The following is a 26,782-nucleotide window of genomic DNA, read 5'->3' as shown; positions in this document are numbered from 1 at the left end:
GTTATTGTAATTTATTATAAGCACAGTTATCAAAAGTTCAGTTTCCTTGGTGTTTTTATTTTCTATTTCTATGCAAGGTTGGTGCAAAACACTAAAAACTACAGTATGAATATACCCAACCTCAGAGGCCTGTTTGAAGAACTGAGATTCTGTCAGAAAAGGTACATGGGGTTTGGCAGACTAAGTGGAAATGGACATCACTGAGATTAGAACTGAGACCACGTGTATTTGTGAAATGAACTAGGAAGTGTTTGGGAGGTTTAGATCTTTTCGCAGATAAGTTGCTCTATTAGTTTGACAATTCAGGGTGTATTCAATAGTAAGAAAAGGGGGGGGAAGGGACATCTGTATGAAGTAATGAAATTTTTGGATATGGCGGTACACATGGTAAGAATATACCCAGATCCTTGACATAACGTGGCATTGACAATGCCCCCCACCCCTGCATACACAGTACTCAGACTCCCTCCAGTCACTATTGGAGAAAATTAAGGAAATATCTGTGTTAGCGAAGACTTGACATAAACGTCTGGCGATTTGACAGTATTTAAAATGTTAGGCTTTTTTATAACAGGATTGTTTAGGGTTATGAATTTTATCCTGAACTGCTAGAATAGTTTGATGAATTAATTTGACTGGATATTTTCTAGCTGTAAACTTTTCTGTGAGGTATTTTTACTCAAAAGCCAAATCATCTTGTGAATGGCAATATTTTAAGGCTTTAAAGACTTGATTATAAAGAATGAATTTTTTTATACAAAGGAAGCGATGCGAATGAAAGTGTAAGTATTTGCCTGTGTTTGTTTTTTTCCTGTAGATTTTTGTACCTTATCTATTGCCCATTTTATATATAGTTAAGTTGAGGAAATTAATTGTGTTATTCATTTCTAATTCCAGGGTATATTTTAATCTGAGATGAATTGAATTGTTGTCCTGCCTTACTGTTGTCAAATTGCCAGACGTTTACGTCAAGTCTTCCCTAACACAGATATTTCCTTAATTTTCTCCACTTGTAACAAATTAGGAACTCCCTTTAACAAATACAAAGAAACCCACATTTACGACACAGGAGACATTAATAATATAGTTTACCTAGTCATTGCCAGTCAGATTGCAATGCGTGTTACATTGGGAGCACTACCAACAGATTTGGATCATCCACTAGCGCAAATACACGCGCATACTACCACATTAATAGTTTCTGAACATGTCAAGGAAACACAGAGTTCTCTCAACATGTGCATACTCACAACCATAACCCCTCAGTTGATGCTGCAATTACCATTATTAAATTAAATTCAAGCTACAAGCTCCTTCAGTACGAAACTCTCATAATAGAATGGTGCCGGCTTAACACCAACCTTAACGTCCTCATCACCAAACTTCCGGCTTCCCTTTCCCCAATTTGGAATCTCGTGCACATTAAAATACCACGTGTGCAGCAAAACATTTCGGGTACTTAAAGTTCATGCTGATTCTCTATCCTTATTTCCTTAGTGCCAACCAAAGATGTTTTTAATGAAAGTCCATCGTTCACGACTATTGACCTTATTCTCATTTAAACATAACTTTACAGTTTTACATTTTAAAATTGACAACTAGAGGATGATGTGGTGCACTTCTTCCTCCTCTGAGCTTAATTTTAATTTTTAACCCAAGATTTTTAACTTATGATTTTCGTTTTTAACCCGAGGCCTTCCCATACTCCCTTTTTTATATAATTCATGCAACTAAACAGATCATGAGGTGAGTGCCAGTTTTATTTAAGCTTTGACTAAAGTGCATATTTTATATATATATATATATATATACAGTAAACCCCCGCTATTCGCGGTACCTGTATTCGCGTTTTCGCGGTCGCTGATTTAATATAAAATGAAACCTAAAAAAATTGAATTTTAAATCGCCATGAACATTTTCCGCCAAAAAAAAACATGGGCGTGGCTAAAATTATCTTTCCCGGTCAAAACAGCGCTCAGTGGATGGGAGGAGAGGGGTGACAAAATCGCGAGCGTGAATGTTTCTCGCTAATCCTTGTTCAGTATGTGCTATGCGCTTGTCATGGAAGAATTCGTGGTTTGCTTTTAATTTATATGCTTATAAATTGAATAAATTTATCAATTTATATATCAGTTTATAAATTGATATGCTTAAAAAGCGAAAAATATACCGTTTTGCAGTGTGTTAGTGAAAACAGACTTTTTCGAGCGTGTTAACGGAAGAAAGTGACATTATTGTGGACAAATTCTTTTCTAACCCCTACAAAAATATCACTGCGAATAAAAAGGGAATTGTGAAAAGATCAAAGAAGGTGATGACATTAGCGAATAAAATTCAGTTATTAGACAAAATTTCTAATGGTGAAAGTGTCTCCTCAGTGGCAAAACATTATAAAATCAATGAGTCAACGGTACGATCAATCAAGAAATCGGAAGAAAATTCCACCGTAGTGTCCGTGAAAATGCGCTAATTGCTTAAAATATTTGCTCTGTAACTCGTGATGTTAAATTAGAAAAAATGGAAAAAGCTTTAAATCTGTGGATAGAAGACCGAACTCAAAATAAAATTCCATTAAGTTCACTCATCATTCGTGAAAAGGCAAAACTCCTTTATCGACACTTTAGCGAAACTGGTGATAGCACTGGCGGGATAAGTTTTTTTAGCTATAGCAAAAGCGCTGGTTTGAAAGATTTGTTTGAAATTTCTAATAAATATTACATTTAATATTAAATTGTTTCTTATTTTCATGTCGATGCCTTATGCTTGCATTTCACTATGTACTGTCTATGTACATAGTCATAATATGAAGGTACATATAATACATAGACAAAATTTTAGACTAGTTTTTCTTATATATTTCATTCTTTGGAACGGAACCCCTTTATTACTATGGGAGCCATAACTCAGTATTCGCGTTTTCGGTATTCGCGGCATTTCTCAGGAACGTAACCCCCCGCAAATAGCGGGGGTTTACTGTATATATAAATAATTATCCTACATATGTTTAAAAATTGTTATAACTGGAATAACATTTTATTCATAATAACTCATATATAGATATTTAATTCACATCTTTATTGTTAAATTAGATATTTAATTCACATCTTTATTGTTAAATTAGCAATACATCTGGTAAGCAAATTGTTTTAATATAGAATATAATTTTGGTTTATTTCCTCATATTATATAATGAAGCTATTTATACAGCTGTGAAAATTAGGAGAGTTACAAAGTGTAGGGAATGGACAAATGTTTAATTTCTGTGGAACAATTTGCTGGAACTGTAGCCAGTATGTACGTTTGATTTATTTCCTTATTTGGATTTTGTTCGGAACCTCAACACCGATGAGCCAAAACATTATGACCAGCAAGTCGTTATGCAAATTGAAGCAACTGCAGGTAAACTACGGCATAGCGCAGGACATGGTATAAAAAACACCTGATAATGAGCTCCGTTAATCAGTGTTACTTTTGTTCTTCAGATGGGAAAGGCAGTGGACTTAAGCGAGTTTAACAAAGGCCAAATTTTAATGGCCAGATGACTGGGTCAGAGCATATCCGAAATGGCATTGGTGGGATGCTCACAGTCAGCCGTGGTTAGTACCTACCGAAAGTGGTCCGAGGAGGGGAAACCCACGAACTGCCGGCGAGGTGTTGGACGACCATGGCTCATCAATGCCCGAGGTGAGCGAAGGCTCTCCTGGTACATGGTGACTGTGGTGCAACTTGCTGGTGATGGGAGTAATGTGTCATAACACAGTACATCGAACCCTGCTTAAAATGGGGCTGCGTAACAGCAGGCCGCTCCAAGTGCACGTGCTAACCAGAGTTCACCGGCGACAGCACCTACAATGGGTACGCGAGCGTCAAAACTGGACCTTGAGTGATTGGAAGAAGGTCGTCTGGTCTGATGAATCACGTTTCCTGTTGCACCGTGTGGACGAATGGGTACATGTGCATTGTGTACCTGGGGAAGTGATGGCACCTGGATGCACCGTGGGACGAAAACAAGCCGGTGGCAGCGGTGTCATGCTTTGGGCGATGTTCTGCTGGGATACCCTAGGTCTAGTCAACCGTGTGCCAGGCACTCTGACATCTGCCACTTACCTAAACATCATTGCTGATGACTGGGTGTATCTGGTCATAATTGCTGACCAGGTACACCCTTTCATGGCATCGGTCTTCCCCTCTTCTGGCAGTGCCGTCTTTCAGCAGGGTAATGTGCCATGCCACACCGCCCGGTTGTTCAGGACTGGTTCGCATATTATGAGGAAGACTTCCATTGCCCTGGCCTCCAAATTCCCCAGACATCAATCCCATTGAACATCTGTGGTTTGTGTTGGAACAGCAACTCCGATCTGCGGCATCTCAACCACAGACCTTACAGGAGTTAAAGGATCTGGTTACATGTTGGTACGAGATACCACAAGACACATTTAGAAATCTTGTAGCATCCATGCCTCGCCGGGTACAAGCTGTTTTGGCTGCACGTGGAGGACCAAAATCATATTATATAATGTTTTGGCTCATCGGTATAACTGATTTCTGTTTTTATGAAAATAAAGATAAAAACCTTTACTTTTTTGACCTTACACTTTACATTTTGTTAAAATACATTGAAAAATGAGAAAAATTGATATAATTTGCAAGTTTTTAATGATGACTCAAGATGAACAAGCCTGGAATGAAAACAGGTTTGTTTGTCTTCCATCATCATCCAATGATAATCATTTACTTGAGATACTTATTCCCTTCTCATTCACTGCTTCCAAATTGTAGTTTTCACTATTATTTCATGCGGTACTATTTAAAGTTTTAGTAACATGAAAAAATACCTTTAGGGAGTAATATATAGATCTGGTTTTATTACTCCAATCTATATATATATAAATTAAAATATGTTTTTGATGCTCAGGCATAACTTTAGAGGAAAAGTTGGATTGATATCAATTTTCAGCACACTTGCTGTTTGTTCCAGAAAAGGCTTTATGGCTTTATGCCAAAGTTCATACCCTGAATCATAAAAATATTGAGTTTTCTAGAAAAACAGAAAATTATGAGAGTTCAAGATATCAAGGAATTAGACTTCTTGGTGCTTAAGTTATTGAGCATCTACTATAGACTCTCAATACTTGAGATTAATTTTTCAACCCTACTCATCAACTGATGAGAATCCAGTAAGCTTCAAAACAACTGTCCAAGCAGTGTCTTAGCCTTTCAAATGTATAGCAGATTTGCCTATTCAGGTGATGCTATGCAATTTAAAAAGATATTAGCAATTGCTAAAGTTATTAAATTTCCATTGAGAAAAACCACTTCGGTACACACTGGTCTGTATCTGAATAACTTGCACTTCTCATTTGTTTCTTACTGTTAAGAGAGTGGGTAGATTCTGTCTACTTTCAAATTGTATTCTTATTTGTTAGATAAGTTGAGAGCATATTAAAATCTCAAATTCAGCAGCATTACTGATTAATTCTTTTTACCCCTCTTCCACAGCCCAAATGACTTTAATTTTATCTGTAATTGGCAGTCTTCAACTTTTTCTCTGGTGTCATCTTGCACAGGGCAAGAGCTTTCACTAAAGTGTACACGTTTCCATCCTGTAAATGAAACCAAAACCAATTAAACAGTAACCATCAGTAGTTCTCGTTTGGCCAGTTCACATGACAAAATTATGTGATTTTCTCTCACGTGTAAGTTCAGTACTGTACTTAAATACTAACTTGGATCTTTACTTAATACTCAGGAACTGCCAAAACATTTTATACTAAATAAACAGAATTACTGAAGCCATAAGTATATTTCATATCACATAATTTTGTCAAAGTATTCAGTTAGAGAGAGAGAGTGAGAGTGAGTGAGTGAGTGAGTGCACACACATGTCTTGTAAATTGACACAATGATAGTGCCATTAATACACTTTCTACATACTTCTGTTTGGATTTAGTCCACATAGAAACATTGTGTTGACCTAGTTTTACAAGACTGAATCATAAAAATATTGAGTTTTCTAGAAAAACAGAAAATTATGAGAGTTCAAGATATCAAGGAATTAGACTTCTTGGTGCTTGAGTTATTGAGCATCTACTATAGACTCTCAATACTTGAGATTAATTTTTACATTTATTTTATTAGGCCAAAATTAATTATCAAGTAGCTCTGGATTTATAAAAACATGAGTATATATGAAATAAAGTCTAATATAATATATAGTTTGTGTCTCCCTTTGTTTGGTTGGTTCCGCTTGTGTATTTGCATTCCACAAGAACCAGTGGTCTAATTTTTCCTCGATGGTAAATTTTCCAGGTAGATTTTCTAGTTACTCATAAATTGAAAATTTTGTTGTTTAATAAAATAGCGTATAGATATTAACTTTCAAATATCAGTTTTAGGAAGCAATTTACATTCTTTTTATTTTATAAATATTTTAGGAATGTTAAATTCTAAAATGGCATAAATTTTATGTAGGACGGGCATGAAATCTGTTTTGTTGGAGATGAAGCTTTTCGAGAATTATCACAATTTGATGCCAAAGGGGACCAATTGCTAACCGAAGTAAGTTAATTTTCCAGCTAAAGATATTTTAAGCAGTCAGATGTCACTGAACACGGGTTTTTTACTATGTGAATTTTCTTATATGTAGTTTTCTATCAGCTTGATTCATTATAATATTGTAAATGAAACCTAAATGGATTAGTTTTACTTACAGCTCATTAGGATATATGCGGCTGTCTGCTGCATATGTGTCACTTTCTTAAGCAATTTTGATGAGCTTGGAAAGAAATTGCCCATTTACATTAATTATCAAAATTAATTTACAAAATTAATTCTCTTTGAAGACTTACATCAAGCACACAGCACTTTTGCTTACATCCAAGAAAGAAATACTTTATCCACTACTGGTTGGCTTTGTTATTGAAATAGACATTGAGTACATTTTTTTCATAGCTTACATATCATATTTCAACATAGCTTCATTTTGTGCTTTATTCATAGAATGAACATCTTTATTATTATAGAGTGAATTATCTGATTCTGAAAACTGCTCAGGATGATTCCAGCAACAATGTACTCTTCCAACAAGATGCCTCACCTTTTCCACTTCCATAAGAATGTGTGTGTGTGAAACTGTTTGGATTCCTGCTTTCTCTGGCCAGTGGGTAGGGCATGCAGGTCCAATGCTACAACCAGCTTGCTTGCTGGACCTATCACACCACTGGACTTCTTTTTCTGAGGTTATGTTAAGGACCCCCCTTCCCCCTCTGATACCACTACCAAATGAAGTGGATGGCTTGAAGAAAAAGATCACTGTAGTGATAAACACAGTTATGCCAGTTATCTTACAGGGCATCTGGTTCATTATCACTGTTTTAACTACACTGCTCGACAAAATTAACAGAACAGAATGTTTTTCATGAATATTTTATTGTCAATAGTGTCGTTGAAGACGAATATTTGATATAATAGGCATCCTGGAATGCAGATTCCAAGTTCCAATAGAAATCGATTTACCACTTTACCAAGCCACACATTATGCAAATTATTCATGCTTATAAAAACATGGGTTGCAACTATGTCACTTCATTCCCATTTTTTGGCTTGCTCAGTGCAACAGCCACATCTCCAGTATTCAGGATGGCAAGTCATCATTGTTTAGGCGATTCTTTGAGATGGTGGGCTGTTGAATGACTTGAAGCCGGGCAGTCACAGGCAAAGGTGACACGGCTTAATGTGTCACCTTGGAACTATGGAAGCAGTTTCAAGAGAGAGGAACCATTACAAGAAGAGCTGGCCAAGGTTGCCCAAGGCCTACATCAACCAGAACAGAATGCTATCTGGCTCTAACAGCAAGACTGAACCCTACGATGTCCTGTCATCAATTGTCTTTTGAAGTTGCTGCGGCCACGAGTAAAAATATTTCCAACTGGACTGTGTTAAGAGGGCTCAGTTCGAGTGAACTCTACACAGGGAAGCCATTGATTTGTATGCCATTAACCCCAAACCATTACAGAGCTTGTCAAAACTGGTGCCATGAACATGTCACTTAGAGCCCTGACAAATGGGGTACAGTTCTGTTCTGTGGCCGACCGAGCTAGCCGGGTGGGTAAAGTGCCTGCCTCGCAACCCAAAGGTCATGGGTTCGAATCCCACCTCAGGCTTGGATCAGAGTAGAAAATGCAAAAACTCTGGGAGGTGCAATATGGCCACAGAAGCCGATGGGCCAACAACTAACAAAAAAAACAGATCTGTTCTCTGATGAGTCCCATTTTAGCCTACAAACTGATTCTAGATGCTATTTCATCTGGAAATGAGGAATGCAGTACCATCCCTCTGACATCAAAGAAAGGGATACTTATGGTGGAAGTATTGTTCTCGTCTGGAGCGGAATAATGATCAATGGCCATATCCCTCTTCATGTTTTTGATAGGGATACCGTAACTACACTTCTAATTATAATTTCATTCTAATTATAATTTATATCTCAACTAATGCTTTTGCTTTGATATTGGACAGTCTTTTACTTCTTCAGTATACCATGATGTCCATTTTGTATATTCTATTCTCCTAATGTTTCATATTATGCTTTATTTATACAAGTTTTAAACCTTTTTCCTTTTTACAAGTACCGTAGATTCCGGTTATTTGGGACAGTTCGGGACTAATGCATTTTGGCCTGATTAAGCAGCTGCCCCAGTTATGCAAAGTTTCATGTAAATAGTTAAAAATACAGTGGACCCCCACTTTATGATCGATTCTCTGTACAATCAAATCACGTTATGATGGACTCACCACAGCAAAGTACCATTCACTATACGATATGTAGTAAGGAGGAATATTATCCACAGGCTATAAAAGTAAAGATATATTAAGTACAGATTTACACTTTATTACCTTACCAATTAAAAAATTAAATGATACGTGAAAATCAGAAGAATATTTTTCACAGGTTAGCAAAGTAAAAATAAATTTATGCTTACATTCATAGCTTAATTAATATGTACTGTAATATGTACATACTAACTACAGTAGTTGATATTTCTGTTCACTGACATTTGGGGGAAGGGTTAAAATTTAAAACAGTAAAAAAGATAAGCAAACAATAACAAAGAACACGGCACACACACAAATTGCAAGTAATATGATGCGCACAAGTTAGAACAGAGTAACAAGTTACGAAGCTTAAAAAATAGGAATGAAGAGAAGATTCTGAAAATTTGTTTTTTTATATGATTGAAGATTTCATGGAAGTGTAAACACATTTCACCATAATAACCCACAGAATTTCAACTGTCGGTATTATCACAAATTCAACAAGATTGAGTTTAGTATCTGCTTATAATAGGTTCCACTAACAGAAAACCCGAATAAACAGGAGACTGCTAATTGTTTTTATTGTTCTATAGTTGTGACCTCCAGAAATCCGACTGAACCACGAGGTACAGTCGGAGACAATCTTAGGGTAATCTCCAGTGCTGGGGTCTCCTGCCCCAATTAAACAGTATGTTGTCCCAATTAAGCGAAGTAAACCCTGGCTATTTTTTCGATTGGATTCTGTTCTTTAAGATTTGTTCCAAATAAACAGCTGCTCCGATTAACCAGTGGCAAAATAACCGGAATCTACTGTACTTTGTATATATATATATATATATTTTTTTTTTTTTTTTTTTTTTCATATATACATTCTTTTTATGAGAACTTTTTTAGAATTGCAACAGTAATTAATAGGCTTGTTCATTAAAAATACTATGGTTGAAACACAGTTAACACGAATGAAACAGAAGTAAACCAAACCATGACATGATGAAATTATTATACAATAATGCAAGAAATGAAAAAATATATTAATGACATTTTATTAATGAGGTTTGAAGTTCATTGTGGATGTTGTTTCGGGTGATGATAGCCAAGACTGCCACTTGGAAGTCTAACTGATGGAATCCTAGAACCCCATGTGCGACTTTTTAGGGGTGCAGTTAGCCCAGATTTTTTCTGTGCATGATGCCACTGCACATAGAGCACAAGTGGTGGAGAAATATCTTTAAACTGAAGATATCCGACTGCCATGGCCATCGTGATCACCAGACTTAAATTGGATTGAACATATGTGGGATTCCCTTGGGCATCACATTGCATGCCGAGAGCCAACTCCTCTGTCACTTGGTAAGCTAAGGTCTTCTCTGGTAGAAGAATGGGATTTGTTGCCAGAGGATCTTATAAATATCCTTATATCGAGCATGTTTCACTGCTGTTAGGCATGTTTATCCATTGGAGAGCATCATATGCCATATGATGCTCTCCAATATATGCCATCATATTACTGATGTCATATAACCATATTTTTGAGCATCTTGTGTCGACTTCTGTAATGACCTTTTTTGGTAATTTTTATACAACCCCTATAAATGTTCCTTATACCTGTTTGAAGTTTCTCACTGTCTCCTCATTTCATCATTATTCTATGGTACATCACCATACCAAATTTTGTCCTGCTTTATCGCAAGCTGCACAAGTTACACCATGTTTTTTACGGGTTCTGTTAATTTTTTTCAAGCATGCACTACAAAATGGGTTCCCTACATTGTATTACAATAACAATTACTTTCACTTGTTTTTGTGCTGATTTTTCTCCCAGTACAATGTTTCTTCTATACAAACATAATAAAAAGTGCCAAGGTATCAAATGTGTCAAGCTACTCTTGACTTGCCCCCTTATGCCTTACATGTTTTTATATGACTACATATCCAAACAATAGTATTAGTATTAACAAAGTTGATGCAAGGAAGGAAAACTTATATAAATCAGCTAAAAAAAGAAATTTAAAAAAAAAACCTTTTTATCTACTTTATTTTTCCATTCCTTCTAACAGGTTTTCCAGTTCTTTCAATTTATTTGAATTATCCACCTATGCAACATTAGTTCCATGCTGTAAAAATGGATAAATTTTCAAAAAACTGTGGAGAGTGTTGCCAAGTGGTTGCATCTAAAACCGTACAAATTTAAAATGGTACAAGCCATTATGGCTAACAACAAAGTGATATCAGACATTCTGTGTGGACACTGGAAGTTTATTTCCCATGCTTATTAGAACAACCAGTTAATCTCTGGTTGAAAGAAAATTTCTGCACTCCAGTTTCTAGTGGTTAGAAATTTTCTCTAACCACACTTTTCAGTTTAAATCCCTTTGTATGTGTCTTTTGAGAAAGAGTCAAGATGCTTTCATCATTTAGTTTACTTAACCTTTTCAGAAGCCTGGAATTCTACAAATTAGAGCAGGCTTCTGCTCTAATTTGTAGAATTCCAGGAACCTTTCTTGGTAAAAATAACCTTTTGTATCCCTTAGCTAATTTTGTTGCTCTTCTCTGCACCCTTTTCAACTAATCTGTGTTTCCTAAAATGACGTTTCTAAACCTGTATGCAGTATTCCAGATGTGACCATTGCTTTATGCAATAGAATAATCACCTCTCTGTACCTGCTTTCAGAGGAACAAATTAAGTTATTATTAAGGAGTATTATTTTAGTAATACTTTTAACAAGTCTGTGTTTACAATTCTGCATAGGTTTTTTATGAGTAAATTGAAGTAAACTGAGCTGCTTTTGCCTTGGGAAAGAAGAAGTCTGATGGTAGTAGATCAGGGGAGTGATTCTATGGTTGTTCTGTACAGTGCCATGTTTTGTTAGAAATGTCTTCACAACAAATGGGTAATGGGCGGGGCATTGTCGTGCAGTGAAAACCAGCTGCCTTTCTCTTGAAATTGTGGCCTTGCTCGGGAAATGCACTTCGGTAGTCTATAAAGCACCTGTAAAATTTATTTCATCTTTCAGGTGGCTGCCAGATTTTACTAATGTGATTATTTATTTTATCTTTTGTAATGCCATGTACAACAAGGAGTTCTGGTTGATTAATAACATTTTATTTTTAATTCTTGTTTTTAGGCTGAAAAAGCAGACAAAAGTAATGAATGGTTTGCCAAAAAGGGATTGGCTAAAGGAGAAGCATAATTTACTAATATTGAAGAGAAACTTAATTAACAGCAAAGTTATGTGAGCATGTGGGAGTTAAAAGAGTGTAATATTTGTCTTCAAATATAAATGCTTATATCTTTTCTCCGAAAGCAAAGTATATTTTAATGAAATAAATTGTGTAGAAGGGAAAAAATATGTGAAAAAACAACAAAATTAATTTATTACTCGGTTTGTTACTAGTAACAATTCTGTTAATTTCATAATGTAAATTGTACACTTCTGTATCATGGATGCTGATATAAAAAGTTGCTTATTTCTCTTAGGTTCTTGATTTATTACATATGATTTATTCTAGGAATAATTGATTTCTTGAATAAAGTTGTTTTGCTTTATTACTGTTGTTACAGCATTATTACATTATTATATTTATTTAACAAGCTCTTTGCTGTTCATCACTTAAGATTTAACTCTTTTTTTTTTTTTTTTTTTTTTTTTTGGAATATCCAAACCTAGCATCAACATACTGTATTGCACAGAGGATGCTCTATGCTCATCATGCATACCCTCTCACTATCTTTTTCCCTACCCCCAACCTCCTTTTACTACATCAGGACTGGTGGCAAACTTTGTTCATCTATGGGCTGGATGAAAACTCTGAATCGCCATGGATCAGTTATACAAGTATTTTCTTCTTTTTTTCATTAAGGATATTAATTGTTGGGCTTAGGATAGGCCATCTTTCCATATTAACATTATCTTTAGTTGATGCAAGAAAGCAAGCTTATGCAGTATCAGCCAAAAAAAAAAAAAAAAAAAAAAAAACCCTTTCACTTCACCCCTCCGTTCGTTCGAAATACCTGTCCAGCTGAGCCTTAAATTTATTTAGGCTATCAACTTCCATAACAAGAGATGGAAGTCTGTTCCACCAACTAACTACCCGCTGGCTAAAGGCAAATTTCCGCACGTCTATCCTACCTCTGTCTTTCCTCAATTTGAATTTATGCCCTCTCAGGTGATTATTCTCAGCAAGAGGCAGAATCCCATCAGCATTGAGCATGCTCAAACCATTCAAGGCTTACACCTCTATCAGATCACCTCACCGGTGCCTAGTCTCCAGACACTGTAATTTGCAAACCTTAAGCCTCTCTTCATAAGAGTAACCCTTCGTTCCGTTCACTAACCTTATTGCCCTTCTCTGTACTCGTTCCATCAGCTCTACATCCTTCTTGAAATGAGGCCTCCAGCCCTGTATACAGTATTCAAGGTGCAACCTGACCATTGCCTTATACAAGGGAATAATCACCTCCCTATCCCTGCTAGAAAAATTCCTGTATATCATTGATAAGACACCATGAGCTACTCTTGCAGCCCATCTGCACTGCTCAGAGAACCTCATATCTGCCTGCACAATTACCCCCAGCTCCTTTTCATTCTCTACCACTGTCAGTGTAGTACCACAGAATTGATACGTTGTTCTGGGGTTGCTGTTTCCCATATGTAGTACTTTACATTTGTCAATGTTAAACTTCATTTGCCACCTCTCAGCCCATCTGCTCAACCTTTCCAGATCCTGTTGCAGCAGCATAGCATCAGTAGCATCCTTAACAACCCTGCCAACCTTTGTATCGTCTGCAAACTTGGACATTAAGCTTGATATACCATCATCAATATTATTTATAAATACAGAAAACAACAATGGACCCAACACTGAGCCCTGAGGGACTCCACTGATAACATTAGTCCAGGATGAGCAGTGTCCATTGATTACCACTCTCTGTCTTCTCCCCCACAACCACCCCTTTATCCATAGCAGCAATTTGCCTCCAGTGCCACACTGCTCCAATTTGTGCAGCAGTCTTCCATGTGCAACAGTATCAAAAGCCTTTCTAAGATCCAAGTATATAATATCAAAGTTATTCCCTGCATCCAGTTCTTTTGTGACTGCATCATAGTATCCAATCAAATTGGTCAGGCAAGACTTTCCCTTAACAAAACCATGCTGTGTCCGAGCTATAGCTGAAGTCTTGTCTAGATGATCCTGCAGTGCTTCTTTAACCAGTACCTCCATTAATTTTCCTGGAACAGAAGTTAAACTCACAGGTCTATAATTACTTGTGTCAGCCTTTGATCCTCCTTTGTGAATTGGGGGTCACATTTGCACATCTCCAGTCTGTGGGTACCTCCCCTGAATCCAAGGAAGCTCTCATAATTATGGCTAACAGATTGCTTACTTCCTTTGCTGCCTCCTTTAATATAAATGGATAGATCCCATCCACCCCAGGTGCCTTTCTTGTATTTATCTTCAACAATTTCTCCTCCACTTTACTCTCAATTATTACAAGATCATCTAGCTCACTGCCAGTGTTTACTTCATCTATGGCATTTCCCTTCCTGAATAACTCCTCATGTGTGAATGTAGATGCAAAATATTGATTTAGTTTGTTAGCTACCTGAGCAGGATCATGAACAGTTGACCCATCAATATCAAGAGGACCAATCTGATTCATCCCATTCCTATTATAGTGTTTACATAAGTAAAGAACTGCTTGCTGTTGTTCTTTGCATCCCCTGCCAAAGATTTCTCGTAATCTGCCTAACCTCCTTTGTAACTTGGTTACAGATCAACTTATATCTATCATAGGCTTCTGTGTCACATGTTAATTTATATGTATCCCATGCATTTTTCTTCTCTGCCATATGTCTCATTAGTTCATCTAACATCCATTTAGGCCTGAACCTTGAACAATATTTCTTAATTGGTATGTAAAGCCTAGTAGTTTTCAAGATAAGTTCTTTGAATGCTTCCCATTTTGAGTTTGTTGTTGGTAACATCATCATCAGTTGGTCCCACTGTATAGAATTTAAATACTGTCTCAGAACATCGTAGTCGCCTTTGCAAAAGCAATAACCCTTCCCTTTACCCCTGATGGTAGTTACCTCCTTGAGTAAATTCCACTTCAGCACACTGTGATCACTGCCACCTAGTGGTTCCTGTATCTGCAGATTCTTAATGCATGAAGAATCACTACTGATAATCAAATCAAGAGTATTGCTCCCTCTAGTTGCCTCCCGAACATGCTGATTTAGAAAACAATCATCCAATAAATCCATAAAAGCCTTGCTAGTGTGTGAGTGACCAACCCACAAATTCCAGTCAATATCTGGGAAATTAAAATCCGCCATTATAAGACTCTCTGATTTACTGGCCCACTCTATTTCCCCGTACAGTTTCTTATTATACTCATCAGAGTCATTAGGCCTATAGCACACTCCTACTCTCAATTTTGATCTCCCAATGCTTATGTCACACCAAACTGACTCGACACTGCACTGTCCAGCGATGTCAACTGGCTTCACTTCCTTGGATTTTGTGTTTCTTAACTAATAGCATAACCCCTCCTCCGTTCCTATCCTGTCTATCCTTTCTGTAGACGTTGTACTCCCCAAATTCCAGTTCTGCATTACTTATATCTGTGTGACACCACATCTCTGATATCCCAACAATATCCGCCTTTGATGCTTTGAGCAATACCTCAAATTCATCAAATTTATTTACCACACTCCTAGCATTGGTGTACACGCAAGTATACATGCACCTGTTCTTTTTTTTTAGCTACCCTAACACTACCCATGTGTTTACTTGTACCCCAATGACTCCCAGCAGTCTCTGAAATATCCTGCATCTTATTTTCCAAGCTGCTGCTCATTCCAATAGAAGCAGTGCAAGTCTCCTACTCTTAATATCATTAGTGCCAATGTGTAGAACTTCTACAATATTCTTGGTCTTCTACTACATTTACTCTGGGTCTCTAGTTCTTTAATATTTTGTTCACCTCTGTCATTCTCCAGTCTGTCTGTATGTTTTTCCTATTATATATCCACTCATTAATAGGTTGTATTTTACATTGATTCCTGAAACCATCTAAAACTATACAAATTGAAATACCTTTAACAGTATCCCAACATTTTATTAATTATTTTCTTTAATGTTTTCATTTTTCCGTAGTTTCATCTATTTGTTTTATTTTTGCTGTTATAATTGTTTTAGTTGCATTTGTTATTATAGGTCCTACTATAGTATTATAAAAGGTGTGGAAATAAAAAGAACACTCTTTGGGGGCTCAAAATTGGTTTTATTTTTATTCAAAGTAATCACCACCTGATTGAATGCACTTCTTATACTTTCTAAAAGTTTCTGAAAAGTCTCAGTGAAGGCATCTGAAGATATTAATGTTCAGTTCATCAGTTACATTTTTCTTTATGTTCTTAACATACTTAAATCTCTTTCCTTTCAGAGCAGTTTTAACCTTGGGAAAGAGGAAGAAGTCCTCTAGTGCTAGATTGGGAGAGTAGAGTGGATGGTTGATATGTACAGTACTATGTTTTGTCAGAAATGTCTTTGCAGCACGTGGGGGTATGTTGTGCAGCAGGGGCATTATTGTGCAACAAGAACCAGCTACCTTTTTCTTGAAATTGTGGCCTCACCCAGGAAATGCAGTTCAGTAGCCTTTAAAGCACCTGTACATAGAACAGCTGCTTCAAAGAGAAGATGGTGACAGTGGTGGGTCAGTGATGCTTTGGGGATGTTTTAACTATTGCATAGTGGGTCCTCTACTCAAAATACCAACCAGAATGAATTGGGTTGGCTGTACAAATATTGTGGATTATCAGATTGTGCCTTTTGCCAGACATTTGAGGGACACTCATTATTTCATCTATATTCCAGGAGGAAACCGAATTATGACAACCGTCCAGTTTAAAGGACCTCTACCATTTTAAACTGGCACAAGGAAATGGTAGAGCATTTTAGGTTGGCAGCCAGGTAACCAGATTTAAATTCTATAGAGAATAAATGCGACTACCTTTGGCAGAGAGTGAAAATACAACAGCATCTGTGAAACATGAATGAATGAATTAGTCTCACTTGTTTTCAGAAGGGCTTAATGTTGATATAAACTATTTAAGGGGTCTGTCAAATCTATCAATGGGAATTGAAGTGATTTTTACTATGAAAGGGGTTATGTTATTAATTGAAAAATTATACAGATGATGGACAAACTTTTTGTCCATCATCTGTATGTTTAATATATCACAGTTTAAACAAGCCATTACAAGAATAGAAAAGTGCAATATGCTTAATGGTTTTAGTTCAAAGTTCTGTTGTCGTTGATACCCATCACTGATAGGAAAGTTCATTGCAATAAAAATGATTAAATGTGGAATATAGACTAATGGGTTCAGGAGAGATACTGTTTACATTTCACATAACTTCCAGTCTCCTGATGACTCTTCAATCAATAGACTCAAGTGAATCTGTCTGAAATGATATGTTTAGATGATTTACTATTTCAATCAGCAGGTTTGTTGTCCTTTTTTCAGCTGGAATACATTTGCAACATGGTCATATATTAAATGAAATGGTCAAATGTCTGAATTTGCATGATCTCAGCTTGTATTTCTTACAAAACTTAGTATTTCATGTTTACATATTAGTCTGTGAATGGGTTATTGCAGCCAGAATGAAGAGCAATGTGGACAGTGGATTTTGATGTCCAGTGAATTGTTTTGGCCAGTGTATTAACGTAATGCTTTGGCATAGCAAAGAGCTTTTCTTGACTTGTTACCTGGCAGTTGGTAATATTGTAGTAAATGTTCAATAATTCATATTTTTGTGTAAATAGTATTGTTTCTTTAGTGAGCTCATACAAGCATTGCATACATTGCCATCTTCAACATGTTTGTCCCTCACAGGTAACACTTTGTAATCACTCCTCTCTCAAGCTTTGGAAAAGCAGTGATAAGGAATTTTTATGGACTTTTCATTACAACATGGCTTAGTTAGTCTCAGACAAGGTTTGCATGGTTTTTCTCTTCTGGAAAGCCTGGTTTCTTCCAGCAAAGCAACCAAAGAATACACAATAATGTTATGTTCCATAGGCTTAGTTACTTTGGCACTTAATGCACAAGCCTAATTTAATCACCGCCTCCGTAGCCAGGTGGGCAGGAGCAGCAGTGCGTAGCACATGCTTCTTAATTAGACCGGGGTTCGAGCCCATGACCACCAAATACGGAGGATGTCGAAAGGTCAGGGAATGACCACCGCATATCCTCAGAGCGATATGGCCATAGTTGCTAATGCTCCTAAAAACCAAAAATAACCTAATTTAATCAATGTATTGGCCACTGAAGGAGCATTTTTTTTTTTTTTTCCATTCATTTATTACACACAGTTTACAATTTCAAGATTATATACATCAATTTATATACAAGATTTATTTACATATATTAATATGCTCTCTGCACAATCTTGAAATTGTGGCCTCACCCAGGAAATGCAGTTCAGTAGCCTTTAAAGCACCTGTACATAGAACAGCTGCTTCAAAGAGAAGATGGTCTCTGCCCTCTCTTGAAATTGTGGCCTCACCCAGGAAATGCAGTTCAGTAGCTTTTAAAGCACCTGTATATAGAACAGCTGCTTCAAAGAGAAGATGGTGACAGTGGTGGGTCAGTGATGCTTTGGGGATGTTTTAACTATTGCATAGTGGGTCCTCTACTCAAAATATGCCTATCTTCACCTTGTTATTGTTATAGAAACTACATAACCGGCCTGAGGATTATTTAGAATAAAAGTAAGCTGGGCCCTGGTTTACTATCACTGTATGCACATATTGGACGAATACTGCATGCACAGGAAGTAGTGCAATACCAGTGGGTGCCTGCAATCTCGCTCTCCAGCCGCCCAAACCTGTGAGCAAAAAAAAAAAAGTGGTAAATAAACTGAGGCCAGACATCGCAACAAAATTAAGTCGAGTCTGCCAGAATCCAGGAAGATCACCAAGAACTAAGGAAACAAAGGTTTAAGTTTCAGGATCAAAATCAAAATTCAGTGATCACAATAAAAATCAAGTTCAAAGTACATCCAAAAAACCAAGCCCAGCACAGTGAGCTGGGTTCAATGCATAGCAGATCACACTGCAGTTTGCCTTTTGAAAACTCATGGAACATGTTGAACTTATCAATATCCTCAAGAATGGCAGACACATTATCTTCATTAAGCCAGCCCAGCACAGTGACCTAGGTTATATGCATAGCAGATCACCTTTTGAAGACTGCGATTGAAAACTCCTGGAACATGTTGAACAACCGAGAACTTATTAATGTCCTCAAGAAGGCAGGTCAATATCCAAACCAAGCCTAGCACGGTGAGCCAGGTTCAGTGCATAGCAGATCGCACTACAGTTTGTCTTTTGAAGACTGCAGTTGAAAACTCCTGGAACATGTTGAACTTTTCAATGTCCTCAAGAAAGACAGACACATTATCTTCATTTAAATTTGGAATGCCGGTCAAGAGAAGTCTATGTTCCTCTGTGTACTCGACAGAACAGAACATACATAACACGTATCCATGTGTCGCAAGCCAGAAGGGGTCTGGCTTCAATCCTCTCTCAAATAATTTAGCTCGAAGAGATCCATGACCCATTAACAAAAAGGACGTAGGCATTAAAGGAAAAAACCAAGACCGCTGCAACACATATTCCACAGCTCTAATATATCTTTTAGAATGTCACCATGTTCACTAGTGTCCCATTTACATGGCTAAATTCCTATTAAGTGGTTCTAAATACGTGACTTCTCTTCTTTGATATTATTAGCAAGATCTGTGGAAATATCTAACATATTCACAGAGATGCCCTTTCGTAGTTTATTCAGCAAGCCTTGGTAAGCAATATATAAGTCCATTGGTAAAAAACCTGCAAGGACCTGTAAGGCATTATTCAATACTGTTCTAGGTACAGAAGTTATTGTCAACAGCATTGTACACTGTAATGATAAGAGCTTCAATGCAACCCTGACTATATTCACCCTGACGAACGAACATCCAGCTGCATAAGATACTATTGGCAGAAATATTATATAATGCAACATGCCATCACAGTTGTGAAGTTATTTCCACAATATGAGAAATGCCAAATGGTGTATAAATAATGTATAAGAAGGTAAAATGCACAAGGCATAATTTCTTATGGGTTCTGGTAATTAACTTTGATAATTAATAAATTGCCAAAGTTAATTACCAAAACACCATAGTTTACCCAATTACCAAAGTTAATTACCAATACACCATAGTTCACCCATAAATTTGAACTACATACGTAGTTCAAATTCATGGGTAAATTATGGTGTATCTACACCGATATTATACGGTGATTCACTCCAGTGCGACAAACTTTTAGGAGGTGTAGGGGGCACAAAGACGAATCGGAATCACATAGCATTGCTGGATCCGAAATTCCTTCGTGATGCAGTAGAGGACGTTGAGCGGGAGGCCGCGTGAACAGCGATCCCCCTGGAAGTCAGCATTTGCGAACTGTTTCTGTTGAAGAAACCAAGTAGCAAAAGTCCTCCGGAGAGGATAATCCACAGGCTCCAATGATTGGATGCGTTGCAGATGGTATGAACTCATTTGGTTTGTTGACGGTATTCTCCATACATGGATTGGGAAATACCCAATCGTTGGCCTATCGCTCGAGTACTCGTACTCGGATTGCCTTCTGCAAGACGTAGGACATTCTCTTCATTGTCTGGCGTCCTCGTCGTTCACTCTCGATTCATGGTACCTCTCGGGAAACAACCAGTCTCACGTAACCTGTGCACACGTGCGAAAATCGTATGATGAGGAGCACGCCTGTGCGCGAAACGTTCCTGGTACAAGGACAGAGCGGCGTGCCCGTTACAGTCCGCAGTTCCATACGCGAGGTGCATGTCAGCCAGTTCAACGTTTGAATACTCGTCCATCCTACTGCCTTGGGAACCGGTTCGCAAATGCTGACTTCCAGAGGGATGGCTGTTCACGCGACCTCCCGCTCAACGTCCTCTACCGCATGACGAAGGCATTTCGGACCCTGCAATGCTATTTGATTCAGATTCGTCTTTGTGCCCCCTACACCTCCACGTTTGTCGCACTGGTAGTGAAGTAGTGACTCACCCTGTATAGTTAATCACCAAAACCCATAAGAAATTATTATGCCTTGTGCATTTCATCTAATACATAAGTCATGTATATGATATTTAAAAGTTCGGGTTTTGAACTAACGAATTCATAAATACTAAAATATCCCAAATTAAGAAATGGATATTTAATTAGCATTAGCATTAGCATTTTTAGTTAAAAAAATTAGCATTAGCATTAGCATTAGTAGAGGCATTTGATGCAAGAAAGCAAGCTTATGCAGCATCAGCCAAAAAAAAAACAGTAACATAAATAAATAAAAATAACCACTTCCACTTCACCCCTCTGTTCGTTCGAAATACCTGTCCAGCTGAGCCTTAAACTTATTTAGGCTATCAACTTCCACGACAAGGGATGGAAGTCTGTTCCACCTACCAACCACCCGCTGGCTAAAGGCAAATTTCCGCACATCTATCCTATATCTGTCTTTCCTCAATTTGAATTTATGCCCTCTCAGGTGATTATTCTGAGCAAGAGGAAGAATCCCATCAGCATTGAGCATGCTCAAACCATTCAAGGCTTTGTACACCTCTATCAGATCACCTCGTTGGTGCCTAGTTTCCAGACACTGTAATTCGCAAAATTTAAGCCTTTCTTCGTAAGAGCACCCCTTTGTCCCATTCACCAATCTAGTTGCCCTTCTCTGTACTCGTTCCAGCAGCTCTACATCCTTCTTGAAATGAGGCCTCCAGGCCTGTATACAGTACTCTAGGTGTGGCCTGACCATTGCCTTATACAAGGGAATAATCACCTCCTTATCCCTGCTAGAAAAATTCCTATATATCATTGACAATACGCCATGAGCTACTCTTGCAGCCCGTCTGCACTGCTCAGAGAACTTCATATCTGCCTGCACAACCACCCCCAGGTCCCTTTCATTCTCTACCACTGTCAGTGTAGTACCACAGAGTTGATACGTTGCTCTGGGGTTGCTGTTTCCCATATGTAGTACTTTACATTTGTCAATGTTAAACTTCATTTGCCACCTCGAAGCCCATCTGCTCAAACTTTCCAAATCCTGTTGCAGCAGCATAGTGTCAGTAGTGTCCTTGACAACCCTGCCAACCTTCGTATCGTCTGCAAACTTGGACATTAAGCCTGATATACCATCATCAATATCATTTATAAATACAGAAAACAATAAAGGACCCAATACTGAACCCTGAGGGATTCCACTAATAACATTAGTTCACGATGAGCAGTGTCCATTGATTACCACTCTCTGTCTTCTTCCCCTCAACCACCCCTTTATCCATAGCAGCAATTTGCCTCCAATGCCACACTGCTCCAATTTGTGCAGCAGTCTTCCATGTGCAACAGTATCAAAAGCCTTTCTAAGATCCAAGTATATAATATCAAAGTTATTCCCTGCATCCAGTTCTTTTGTGACTGCATCATAGTATCCAATCAAATTGGTCAGGCAAGACTTACCCTTAACAAAACCATGCTGTGTCCTAGCTATAACTTAAGTCTTGTCTAGATGATCCTGCAGTGCTTCTTTAACCATGCCTCCATTAATTTTCCAGGAACAGAAGTTAAACTCACAGGTCTATAATTACTTGTGTCAGCCTTTGATCCCCCTTTGTGAATTGGGGTCACATTTGCACATCTCCAGTCCATGGGTACCTCCCCTGAGTCCAAGGAAGCTCTCATAATTATGGCTAAGGGTTTGCTTACTTCCTTTGCTGCCTCCTTTAATATAACTGGATAGATCCCATCCACTCCAGGTGCCTTTCTTGTGTTTATCTTCAACAATTTCTCCTCCACTTTGCTCTCAGTTATTACAAGATTCTCTAGCTTACTGCTTGAGTTGAATACACCTCTGGCATTCCCCTCGCTGAATAACTCCTCATGTGGTGTGAATGTTGATGCAAAATATTCATTTAGCTTGTTAGCTACCTGAGCAGGGTCATCAACAGTTGACCCATCGATCTCAAGTGGACCAATCTGATTCATCCCCTTCCTTCTAGAGTTTACATAAGTAAAGAACTCTTTGCCGTTTTTCTTCGCATCCCTTGCCAAGGATCTCTCGTAATCTGCCTTCGCCTGCCTAACCTCCTTTGTAACTTGGTTACAGATCAACTTGTATCTATCATAGGCGTCTGTGTCACTTGTTAATTTGTATGTATCCCATGCATTTTTCTTTTCTGCCATATGCCTCATCAGTTCATCTGACATCCATTTAGGCCGAAACCTTGAACAATATTTCTTAGTTGGTATGTAAAGCCTAGTAGCTTCCAAGATAAGTTCTTTGAATGCTTCCCATTTTGAATTTGCTGTTGGCAATATCATCAGTTGATCCCACTGTATAGAATTTAAATACTGTCTCAGTCCATTGTAGTCGCCTTTACGAAAGCAATACCCCTTCCCTTTACCCCTAATGGTAGTTACCTCTTTGAGTAACTCCCACTTCAGCACACTGTGGTCACTGCCACTAAGTGGTTCATTTATCTGCAGATTCTTAATGCATGAAGAATCACTACTGATAATCAAATCAAGAGTATTACTCCCTCTAGTTGCCTCCCGAACATGCTGATGTAGAAAACAATCATCCAATAAATCCACAAAAGCCTTGCTACTGTGTGAGTGACCAGCCCCCAAATTCCAGTCAATATCTGGGAAATTAAAATCCGCCATTATAAGGCTCTCTGATTTACTACCCCACTCTATTTCTCCGAACAGTTTCTTATTATACTCATCAGAGTCATTAGGCCTATAGCACACTCCTACTCTCAATTTTGATCTCCCAATGCTTATGTCACACCAAACTGACTCGACACTGCACTGTCCAGCGATTTCGACTGGCTTCACTTCCTTGGATTTTATGTGTTTTTTAACTAATAGCATAACCCCTCCTCCCTTCCTATCCTGTCTATCCTTTCTGTAGACATTGTACTCCCCAAATTCCAGTTCTGCATTCCTTATATCTGTGTGACACCACGTCTCTGAAATCCCCACAATATCTGCCTTTGATATTTTGAGCAATACCTCAAATTTATCAAATTTATTTACTAAACTCCTAGCATTGGTGTACACACAAGTATACATGCACCTGTTCTTTTTCTTAGCTACCCTAACACAACCCATGTGTTTACTTGTACCCCAATGATTCCCAGCAGTCTCTGAAATATCCTGCATCTTATTTTTCAGGCTGCGGCTCATTCCAATAGAAGCAGTGCAAGAATCACTTTCACCTCTGCCAGTGGCTACTGTTAATCTATTAGTCCTTGTAGCCCCCCAATCTAGCAGATTTCCGACCCACCTAACACTGCCTCGATAGCATCAGCAAACATTCTTGCACCCTTTCTATTTAAGTGTATCCCATCCCTGTAGAAGCAGTCTCTCCTGTTAACAAGTACAGACCAGGCTGAAAAAAATTCTACCCCTTGAGCCCTGCACAATCTTTCCAGGGCCGAATTGATTGACAGGGCTCTCATCATATACTCCCTCCTATCGTGTCTGGGCAGAATTGCAGACACTTTCAATTTCAACCCTAATTCACGGCTTTTTTTCACCAGTGACCTGTACTTGTCAAGTAATTCCGCCGGTCTCCTACTCTTAATATCATAATGAATAATATGCTTAGTATAAAGTTAAATCTAGCGTACTCAAGAAAGAAAGTTCATATGTGTGTGACGTGTAAAAATTCGATTTTTTTTCCGAATTTTGAGTTCGTTTTTCCGATCCCTGGATTGCATTTTAATCCTATTTATTCAGGTACCTACCTGTGCTTACCACCTAACATAACTTAACACCTTTGAGAGTTTCTTTTTTTAATATTTTGGATGTTTTAAGATGCCATATGACAATTGCACAAAGCTGTGCTGTTGTCGTAGAGTTTTAGGGGCCTCGGCAACTTAGATCATATTGCAACGTATCTATAATTGTGTGTGTCTTGTGGTCGGTTTGATGGACGAAAACCGAGAGTGAAAAAAAACATGCTACCCTTGCATGAGACAGACTAATTCAGCCACCTTGTGAAAATTCCCATAAAATTCCTCGCGTCACTGAGGAGGGGATTCGAACAAGTCTTTTCCACCTCGGGATGACGGTGATCATACCAACTCTGCTATCCACGACGGCCAGGCAAAGCATACACTGGTGTGCAAAACTTAAGGACCAACACTATTTCTAAAGGTTACAACCACAAAATCCAACGAAACAGCCTGTGGCAGTTCAGTGGAAAGCTGGCTCACATGCAAAAATTTGAATCGTGATGAGGGGGGCTCACACAAACAGGTAAAAGCAGCAGTTCAGCAGTTATGCAAATTACCGAATGGTGAGCACGGTTGTTACAGACGTTCGATTGTTTCATACAGTGCTACAGACAACTAAATGGCCAGTAGACAACATCTGGATGACTTTTACCCGGGATCGAATAATTGGGAAGCTCGAGGAAGGTCGAGGTGCAAGGAGTGTGGCTGCAGAGTTCGGTATCGCCCATAGCATCGTCTCTGTGGTTGGCCTTCAGAACGACAGGTACAGCTATCCAAAGGACCAGTGGTGGTCGTACACGAAAAACAACGCCCAATGATGACCGCTATATACTCCTATAGGCCAAGAGGGACCGACACCAGACAGCGGGATCCATTGCAAACTAGCTGCATAGGACGCAGGATATCGCGGTTTACTGTACCAAGCGCCTCCACAAAGGTGGGCAGTTTATCCGACGGCCAGCACGCTGTGTCCTTTTAACACCTGCCCATCGGAGACACCGTTTACAGTGGTGCATCGCACACAAGGACTGGACAGCAGCGCAATGGGGTAAGGTACTCTTTACTGATGAGACTAGATTCAGTCTCAGCAGCGATTCTGGACGTCAGTTAATCTGGCTGGCACACGGTATCACCCGCAAACATCACTGAACGGGATCGATATGGCGACCGAGGTGTTCTCGTCTGGGGAGGCGTTACTCTTGGATTGACGTACACAACTCCAGATACTAGAAGACGGTACTGTAACCAGTGCACCCTACTGTACTAACGTAATCCTTCCCCATGTGCGTCTGTTCCGAGGTGCCATTGGCCCCGAGTTCGTGTTTATGGATGATAACGCCACACCCCATCGCACTGCAGCTGTTAATATGCTTTTGAAAAGTGAGAACATTGTTCGTATGGATTGGTCTGCCCGATCCCCATCGAACACATATGGGACGCTCTGGGTGAGATGCCTAGCGGCACGTCCACACCCATCAGAAAATGTTCACCAACTGAAGATGGCGCTGACTGAGGAATGGACGACGTTACTGCAAGAACTTATCAACAACATTGTTCTAAGTATGGGCAGGCGGTGCAAAGCCTGCGTCGACATTAGGGGTGGCCATATCTCCTACTGAGGACCACCTCTTCCCTTTGTTCCATCTTTGGCAGTGATGCATCTGTATCATGACAGCAAGTGTTATGTTGCCATTTTTGAATAAAGTCCCTCTGTACCGTTCTGTTTCCGTTGTTGTGTCTGTGTTGTTTCCTTCATCATTTCTGTACCTCACGAGGTTCCTTTGGTATGCTTTTCCCATACCCAGGCCACTCCTATGAGAAGCTACAGGTGAAAACCTGACTGGTCCTTATGTTTGGCACACCAGTGTATTATTATTTATTATTTAATTATAATCTGGCTCATGGACTTTCAGATTTTCCAAAGTTCACGTGCCGCCCAGTTTGTTGGCATACGACAGCAGTTTTAACCTTGGTGGTTAATTATTACTGTTTTGTCCCTACCATAAGTTGGCGGCGGGGGAAGGGGGTGGACAGTTTTTATCATAGATTTGGACGATCCAGATCTACGGTACAAAACAAATCGCTAA

At 38.6% G+C, this 26,782-nt stretch overlaps 1 protein-coding gene across 1 annotated transcript in view; it reads left to right on the top strand.

Moving 5' to 3' along the window:
* LOC150086013 (glyoxalase domain-containing protein 4) overlaps positions 1-12,120 on the top strand; it is an 88,316-nt gene extending 76,196 nt beyond the window's left edge. The window contains exons 9-10 of the mRNA XM_090373650.1: positions 6,472-6,558; positions 11,940-12,120. Coding sequence (XP_090229776.1) covers positions 6,472-6,558; positions 11,940-12,005 — 153 coding nt within the window. The 3' untranslated portion in view covers positions 12,006-12,120. The remainder of the gene's footprint in view (positions 1-6,471; positions 6,559-11,939) is intronic.
* Positions 12,121-26,782: the final 14,662 nt, after the last annotated feature.

The sequence above is a fragment of the Mastigoproctus giganteus genome, chromosome 5 (assembly GCF_048544385.1).
Source record: "Mastigoproctus giganteus isolate SK-2022 chromosome 5, ASM4854438v1, whole genome shotgun sequence".
Lineage (NCBI taxonomy): Eukaryota > Metazoa > Arthropoda > Arachnida > Uropygi > Thelyphonidae > Mastigoproctus > Mastigoproctus giganteus.
Note: the sequence above shows the minus strand (reverse complement) of the source record. Positions and strands in the feature narration are given on the sequence as shown.